The sequence below is a fragment of the Cnephaeus nilssonii genome (genome assembly GCF_951640355.1).
Source record: "Cnephaeus nilssonii genome assembly, chromosome: 2".
Taxonomy (NCBI): domain Eukaryota; kingdom Metazoa; phylum Chordata; class Mammalia; order Chiroptera; family Vespertilionidae; genus Cnephaeus; species Cnephaeus nilssonii.
The window spans coordinates 16,944,450-16,953,331 of NC_137073.1; the positions used below are offsets into that span (position 1 = coordinate 16,944,450).

Sequence of the window (8,882 nt, forward strand, 5' to 3'; positions counted from 1 at the left end):
TACTAGAGGCTCAAAGACACTCCCTTACCTGGGGCCCGGGCCCTCCAACAGGCCGAGGTGGACATCCTGGGAGTGGATGGGATCCTGTACAAGGGCCGAATGGAGAACCAGGAAGGGGCACGGCCACTGACCAGCGTGGAGAAGGAGCTGGCTGGTGAGGGGCGTCAGGCCTTCCTGGGCACCCCTGCCTGGTGTCCTGGCTTTGCTGGTCAGCATGAGCAAATGCAGGCAGGGTCCAGGGCTGGCATGATCCCTGACTGGGGCGTCCTCACACAGCCACTTGCAAAAATGGGGTCCTACTGTATGCCAGGCACTGAGCCAGGTGCCAGGGAGACACAGGGGAGCAAAATAGATGGTTGTGCCGAGTCTCCACATGAGTAGGAGAAGCAGACCATAAGCAGATAACCGAAGGTGAGGAAGAACAGCTGGCCTGAAGGGGTGGCTAGGACAGTTGTGACCAAGTGTGCAGGTTTGGGGAAGGATGCTGGTGGCCTTCCCAGAGATGGGATGCTGGGCTGGTGATGGGAGAGTTATAACAAGGGACAGTAGTCCAGGGAGAGGGACTGGATGCTGCCCTGAGGCATCTGAAGAGGGACTAGGGTTTTACTGGATGAAGGTATCAAGCGGGAGGAGAGCAGTCCAGGTGGGAGAAATAGCAGGTGCAAAGACCCTGGGGAAGCCAGGCATAGTCGGGCACTCAGAAAGGTGAGTCCACCTGAGGTGCAGAGATTGGGGTGTGGTTGGGTGTGATGAAAAGGATGTGGACAGACTCTGGAGGCCTGTGTTCTAATGTCAAGGATGGGCTAGGATTGGGCTGGGGGAGAGTCTGTCACACTTGTGGAATCAATGCTCTGGCTGCTGTAGTATTGAGGCCCTGGCTCCAGCTGGCTTCTCCCAGGGACTCCACCATTCAGCTCCAGCACTGGGCTAGCAAGACCAAAAGGAGTGCCTTCTCTTCCTGGGCTTGTGACCGCATCTCCCCAGTCTCAGCCTCCATCTTTGTATGGCCTTCTCCCTGTTATTCTCCTCTTCTGTTTCTTTTAAGGACATGTGTCATTGGATTTAAAGCCCAGCTTAACCCAGGATGCTCTCATGTCAAGATCCTTCACTTAATTATATCCGCAAAGACTTTTTCTCCAAATAAGGTTACATTCACAGGTCTAGGTCTATAGAGGGCCACCCTTCAACCTATTAAAGGCCCTCCCTCTGGTCCAGGAGGCCAGGCTACCATCTGAAACCCTATGATGTCCCTCCTGGAGCAAGGATGTGGCCTGCAGGGTTAACAGCTCCTTTCCAGGTGCCTGGCAGAGGATGCTGTTGGGAGGGGACTCAGGGTGAGCTTCAGGGACCAACAGGCAGGATAATAACAATGGTGGCTAATATTTAATGAGCCTGACTTCTTGCCAGGCCATACAACAACTGGGGAGGCATTGCACATATGAGCAGGTAAGGGCAGCCTTGGTGGAGGGACCAGGATAACCTTACACACCTGGCCCTCAACCCCACTCACTCAACAGACAACACTCCTCTCCATCCAGATGAAAGGGCATGGCTCATTCATTCTCAAGACCCATAGCAGCAAAGTAGACGGCATCATGATATCTCAACTGCTTTATCCGGCTTGAAGGCAACAAAGTCTAGCATTAAAAAACAATTAGGATCACCCTGGAGATGTTCCCAAGTGGTTAGAGCATCGGCTTGCGTGCCTAAGGGTCACAGGTTCAATTCCCAGTCAAGGGCATGTACCTGGGTTGCAGGTTCGATCCCTGGCCCCAGTCAGGGTTCATTCAGATGTTTCTCTCTCTGTCTCCCTCTCCCTACCATCCTTCCACTCTCTAAAATTCAATGGAAAAAATATCCTTGGGCCCTAGCCGGTTTGGCTCAATGGATAGAGCATTGGCCTTTGGACTGAAAGGTCCCAGGTTCGATTCTGGTGAAGGGCACATGCCCGGGTTGTGGGCTTGATCCCCAGTAGGGGGCATGCAGGAGGCAGCCAATCAATGATTCTCTATCATCATCGATGTTTCTATCTCTCTCTCTATCTCCCATCCTCTCTGGAAACAATAATAAATATATTTTTAAAATATATATATCCTTGGGTAAGGATTAACAACAACAAAAATCAATTAGAAGCTTACCTGTGGCCAGATATTTTGACCAGTGTGCTCTTAGCACTCATTTATTTACTCAAGAGAACATTTTAATCCAAAACAATTATTATTAAACCTCAACTAGTTGGTGTGAGTCCCGCCCTGGTCCAGCCTGGTCACAGATGCATTCATCTGTTCATCCCATTTCTACTGTATCCTGCTGTGCATTCAGCCTTTGTCAGCCCGACGGGGGTACTGAGGGGTATCCAGCCAGCCTGTGGTCTCCAGATGCCTGTACTGTGGTCAGGATCTCAGGGCAGAGGAACACCTGATCCCCAGTGAGTGATGCCCCAGCAGGAGGGCGGTGGGCATGCTGAGGCTGGTAGTCAGTAGGCTGGACTTTCGGAGAATCTCCATGGAAGGCTAAGCATGGGCAGGACTCAGGGAAGAAGCGATGGCAGGGGCACAGAGGCAGAAGGTAGAACTGAGGAAGTGGGAGACTGGTCTCCAGCCTCCACCTTCCCCACCAGCTCTGGGTGAACTGCCTAAAACACACCTCTGGCCAGGCCCCTCCCCAGTTCAGAGGGGCTACTGTAAGGAATTATCATAAACTGAGTGGCTTAAAACAACATTTTGTCTTAGTTCTTGAGGTCAGAAATCTGAAACGAGTCTTCTGGGCTAAAATCGAGCTGTCAGCAGGGCTGGTTCCTTCTGAGGCTCTGGGGAAGAATCTGTTTCCTTGCCGTTTCTACCTTCTAGAGGCCTCCTGCATTCCGTGGCCCCTTCTTCCATCTTCAGAGGGCATAACTCTGACTTTAGCTTCCATTCTCACATCTCCTTCTCTGAGCTTCCCTCATAAGGACTCTAACCATCTCCATGTCTCAAAATTTCTTAATTGAGTCACATCTGTAAAGTCCCCTTTGCCATATAAGGTGGTGTATTCATAGATTCCGGGGATTAGGACATGGGCATCTAGGAGGGCACTGTCCTCAGAGTCCAGACGCCTTGGCTGATCTCCAGGGTCCCTTGCCCGCCTTGCCTTATCTGTCCCCTCCACCCAACCTCATGGAACTGTTCTCACTCTCTCTCATGAGCCAAGCTATTCTTGCCTTTGGCCTCTGCCCACACTGTGCTCAGCCTGGAACCCCTGGAGAACCTTTCCTATTTGCCAGGGCTCAGTGTTCCCTCCCGTTGGGAGTCTCCTGGCTTATGCAGAGGTGGGAAAGCTCAGAGAAGAGCCCAGCAGGAGCGGATGTTGGGGTCAGGTGGTGAGTTCGGGTCTGGACATGTAGAGTCCAAGGTTGCGGGGGACGTCAAGGACAGTGCTGGGTCAGCAGCTGGGCTCCCTGGCCTCGCTGTGTCTCCATTTGGAACCTGTACCCTGGGTCCATATCTCTTACCTTGAAAGGAAGCAATTTGACAGTCTTATTGGTCGGCTAGTTGGCAGGTCCCATCTCTGACTCGTGGAGGGATACAGGTGCCAACTGGGAATCAGAGTGGGGGCCAGGGAGCACCCCTCAGCCAGGCATTTGCTCTTTTGCAGAACCCATCAAGCACACAGGTGGTGGTTCTTAACTCAGGTTCGAGGGACATGACCCAAACTATGGATCCCAGAGGCTCATGGGGAATCAAGCTGGTGCCAATTGGGTCCTGGAGGTTGTAGGCTCTGCGGCAGTTAGGAATACAAGAGGTTTGGAAGGGAAGGGCACTAACAGAGGAAGAAGGGAAGGAAGGGAGCAGGAAGAGACCCTCAGACAGTGCACAGACTTGATGAGGTCCAGGCCAGCCCAGTGGGGAGCTTCTGAGCAGACAGCCCAGCAGATGGCCAGGCCCTGTGCTCCCATCATCGGTTGGAAGTGCTAACAGACCCTGAAGGGATAACAGACTCCCAGCTGCTAACAAACCCTGAGCTGCTAACAGACCCCAACGTGCTAACAGACCCCGGGTACTAACAAACCCTGAGGTGCTAACAGACTCCAAGGTGCTAACAGGTGGAGGCTGTTCACTGCTGTGCTTCCTGCAGCTGAACACCAAGTTCTTTCTTCAAGGAGATCCGTGTGGCACCTCCTGCTGCCACGTGGCCCAGGTCATTGCTAAGCCTTCAGTGTCAGGTGTGTTTCAGAAGCCGCTGGGGAAACTCAGTGTAATCAAAATAAAGTGACTGCTCCCTTAGAGTTTTTACTCCATGAGGGATGGTGAAATGTAAATGAACAAGTCATAAGTCAGTGAGTAAATTAGATGAACAGGGGAATGGGGGGAAGAATGACCAGGGAGAGGTCCCTGTTGAGTGGGTGTCTAAAGGACTCTCTGGGAAGGGACATTTGAGGCAGGAATTGTCAGGACATAGCTGTTCAGGCAGAAGGAACAATTGGTGTCCCGCACAGGAAGGAGCTTGGTGCCCCGTAACTCTTGCCTGTGCCCTGCTTGGCTGCCTACTGGACCTCCCCTCTTCTCTTCATCCCTCCATCTTCGCTCTCAGGGTTATGGCACATTCCCATGTCCTCTTCTGCAGCGGCTTTTGGTCTGGATTCTGGATGGCTAGACATGGTGGTTCTTGGGTTCAAAAGTGGAGGATGGAGCCAAACCCAAAAGACCACATATTGTATAACCCCCCTGCTATGAAACATCCAGCACAGACAAATCACAGCAACAGAAGGCAGATTAGCAGTTGCTAGGGGCTAGAGAAGAGGGAGAATAGGGGATGATTGCCTCATGAGTATGGGGTTTCCTTTTGGGATAATGAAATGTTCTGGAACTAGATGGAGATGATGATTGCACAACCTTGTGAATGAACTTAATGCCACTGAATTGTTCCCCTTAAATGGTTAATTTTATGTTATGTGAAAAAAAATGCACACACGAGATGAAAGACAGGAAGATGGGGGTGGGGGCACTATGATGGTCTGGCCCTCAGTGGAGTGGGAAGATCTAAAGAACTGCCACACATCTAACCTGTAAGTAGTCCTGCCAACATTTCACCTGTATCTTAATGTCTCCTCCCGGGCCTTGAATTACTTTCAAAAAGCCTTTTTCTGATACCTTAGATTTAAGAAGCTCAAGAAGGTGGGGAGGGATGGTCCTTCCATACACAAATGGGGGGGGGGGCGGTCAGGTGTATTCACGGGGTGGGGGTGGCCTGGGAAATGGCAGTCCCACCAGACTGAAAAGGCCTTTGCAGGAGCTAGAGGACAGGATGGGGGCTCCAGGGAGGTGGGGGGGCAGATCTCTGGAAGAGCCGCCACCCATTCCTGTCTCTTCCCCTCTCTTTTCCACTAAGCTGTAAAGGTTCCACGTCCCCCGACTCGAAACCTATATGAGCGCCTTGGTGTCATCTGCCCCCGTGAGTACCTGTTCCCCCAAGTCGCTGGCCCAATTGGGATTCTGATTGGGCCCCAGTCCCAGACTGGGGCTGTCCTGCCCCACCTTGTACATCTCTCAATGCTCTGGAGTGGCCCCCACCCAGCACCCAGCTCCCAGCTCCCATTCGGGGCTCCTACTTCACTCTTCAGTCTGGCTTCCTGGCCTGAGCACCTAGGCCGGCTGTCTTTTCCCAAGTGGCCAGTTGGCTGCAAAGGTGGGATAAGGGAGCCCGTTGGTTCTCCGGTGTTTCTCTGCTGGAGCCCTGTGAGCTGTATCAGGGCATGACCCCCGCCCTCCCCCAGTCAAGGCTCCTTGACCAGGCTGGGGAACTGAGCTCCCCCGATTCATATCGCCCTGTACCAGGCATTCGTGGGCACTTTACAGCGGACAAAGCACTCTCTCCCTTCTGATCTGTCCTTATCCCAGCTGGGCAGGTGGGCACTGCCAGTCCATTTGAAAGAGGGGGAGCTGAGGCATAGTGACCCTGGGCTGAGGAATGCCAGAGCCAGGACTCCTCCGGGTGCCCTGGTGTGCTTTATCTTGGGTCACCCCTCACCCCGGAGGTTTAGGGTGCTTGCCGACTGGATGAGCCGTGATGAAGCACTTCCAGCTTAGGGTTTCTCCGCTCCTTAGTCAGGCCAGCCTCTACCCAGAATGTTCTTAGGACAAATCACGGGTCTCTCTTGCCCCTCCCAGCCCTGCGCTCCAGTGCCAACATCCGCTCAGAGACTTCAGGCCCCCACTCAACGACACCAGCTCAGACTCCATCTCTGCCACCCTTGCCATTGCTGCCTCCGCTGATGCCAAACCTGCAGGACCCCCAACAGGCCTCAGGGTCCACCAGGCATCCAAGGCCTCAGCGCCTCTAGTCCCGAGCCAGCACGCAGCCCACCTAGGAGCCCGACCACCTGTGAGCCCTGTACCCTGTGCCCCCACCATCCCTTCCACTCCCCCTGCCAGCCAAGACCAGGCCCTGAGCCTGGCCTGGGGAATGTGCAGGGGCCCTGGACATAGGGGAGGGGGTCTCCATAAGGGATTCATTGTGACCTAGTGGCTGTTATCACTCTGCATAAAAATACAACACAATCCTTCTTAGCCTACGTTACATGAAGAGCACAGCTTTCTAGATTGAATTTTCCACTAAGCCAATCTAGTCCCTTAACCAATTCTTTTTCTGCTAATCCTCACCTAAAGCTATTTTTCTATTGATTTTTAGAGAGAGTGGGGCGGGGTGGGGGGAGGGACATTGATGTGAGAGAGGCACATTGACTAGTTGCCTCTCACATGTGACTCCACCAGGACGGGGATGATACCTGCAGCCCAGGTACATGCCCTTGACCAGAAATTGAACCCATAACTCTTTTGTGCTCGGGCCAACACTGTAACCACTGAGAAACACTGGTCAGGGCTCCTTGACCAATTTTCAGTATAGCACAGTTAAAGTGGTTTAAAAACACTTTCCTTTCTACTTTGCTGAAATGATTTCATCAGTATCAGTTCCAGTTCCAGTTCCAGCCACTGTCCATTTTCTTTGGGGGCCATCATTTCTACCAGGACTAATTTTCTCATAGGAACCAAATGTTACTGCATGCATTTAAAAAAAAATGTGTATTGATTATTTCCACTAGTAATTACTTTATGAAGTGAATGTTTAAAGAAATTGGTTATCTGTATTTACTTCTGGCGAATCCCTGAGGGACTTGGAGCGATGCCCCTGGAATAGTCCAGGATTGCTCTGTCCCATCCAGGGCTGGGTCCTGCACGCCTGCGAGGCGAGTCTGGTTCCCATGCTAACTGCCTATGCGCTTGGTGGAACAGAGCAAACTGGGAGGTCAGAACATTCTGAGCTGGCAGGTTAGTGGCCCTTGTCGGGTTGCAGAGCTGAGCTCACACCTGCCTGCGGGCCTGCAGAGTCCACGCCTGGCTTGATTTCTTCCCTTGGGTGGCTTATCCCTCCCTCCCTTCTCCCTCTGGGCTTTCACTCCCTCACTTGTCCAGTTGTGCTCTGTCTGCCCTTTGTGTACTTCTGATACTCCATCACATTTCACAGGCTGAAAAAGTCTTCCCTCTGTAGTATCAGACCATGACGACCCCCCACCACCATCCACTAGAGGCCCCTGGGAGTGAGGTGGGGGGTGAGCTGTTGGGGGGCGGTCTGCTGGGGGGCGGTCTGCTGCGGGGGGGCACTGGAGGGCTCAAGGCTCTGCCAGGGAACTGGCATAGAGAGTTCCCTAGACCTGGTGGCCATTGGAGTCCAGGGACACTGTGTGCCTGCCCCTTCCTCATGTCCCCCAGCTCCTTACTGGTGACCACTCCCAGCCCTGACTTCTCTTTTCTCTCTCCAAGGACTGTGTCCATATGGGGCCAAGCTCTTCCTGACCCAGGTGTATGCCGCCTGGGCAGACACTGGCGCTGAAGCCCCAGCCTCCATCCCCACCCACCCCCTATCACAGATGAGTATTTTTGGCAACTCCTCCCCAGAATAAAATCTTTCACCTTTCACTTTTCTGACTGTGGATGTGGGTGACTGACCCAGTGTCCTTTGTGGGGGTGGCTTTGCCTGCCCCACATGAGTGTGTGAACCTGCTGGTCCCTCCTTGGCCACATGCCAGGGTCACCCTCCCAGAGCCACTGGAACCACGATGGCTGACCCTCAGCAGAGAATTGCAACCAACCATCCCTCCTCCGTCATACTTCCCACTGTGGCAAAGTGCCCTGAGCTGCCCCAGGCCTGTATGGTGGAAGATCAGGGGTCTGTGGGCAGGGACTCTGGTGTGACTTACCCAAGGTAACAGTGAGGCCTCAGCTCTCCAGCCCCCACCCACGAGGCCATCCTTGGATGCTGTATACAGGTAAGAGAGCCTGGACTTCTCCGAGGCAAGAAAGGGAGATATGGCCTGGGCTCTGGCAAACAGGAAGCTGGGGTTCCTGGGAAAGCTCCCATGCCAGCCTTGTCCCCTGACACCCTGACATGAGGGCACACACAGGCACCTGGGCTCGCCATTCCCTGCCCCTCATATCAATCTCCATTCAGGCCCTCAAAGCTGCCTTCTCAGCCATTTCTCCGAATCAGTGCTCTACTTGGTTCCTGTAGCCGAGGGAGTGGAGTGAGGTCCAGGAATCACTGTGTAACCGTTTGCATTCTGACAGACCCCTCGATGCTCTGGAAGGTGGGAAACCGCAGTCCCAACTGCAGCCAGCCAGGAGCAATCCTGAAAGATGACAGTCCTCTCCCCCATGGGGTGGGGGAAGCTGGCCTTTGCTCTGGTCCCAGGTGGAGATGCAGGCAGAATCCTTGCAGAACTCCCCCTCCCTGATCCCAGCCCCACGGGGTGGGACCTGAAGGCCTTGAAAACTGGAGGGGAGATGCTGTGCCCACTGCCAGGGCAGCTGCCTCAGGAGGGTGTCCCACCCCATCCCGGCAGGGGAAGC

The 8,882-nt window shown here is 53.7% G+C and overlaps 1 protein-coding gene across 1 annotated transcript in view; it reads left to right on the top strand.

Annotated features, from left to right (window-relative positions):
• Positions 1–6,184, top strand: part of LOC307110365 (uncharacterized protein C16orf96) — a 35,768-nt gene extending 29,584 nt beyond the window's left edge. The window contains exon 15 of the mRNA XM_079789473.1: positions 52–6,184. Coding sequence (XP_079645599.1) covers positions 52–381 — 330 coding nt within the window. The 3' untranslated portion in view covers positions 382–6,184. The remainder of the gene's footprint in view (positions 1–51) is intronic.
• The last annotated feature ends 2,698 nt before the right edge of the window (positions 6,185–8,882 follow it).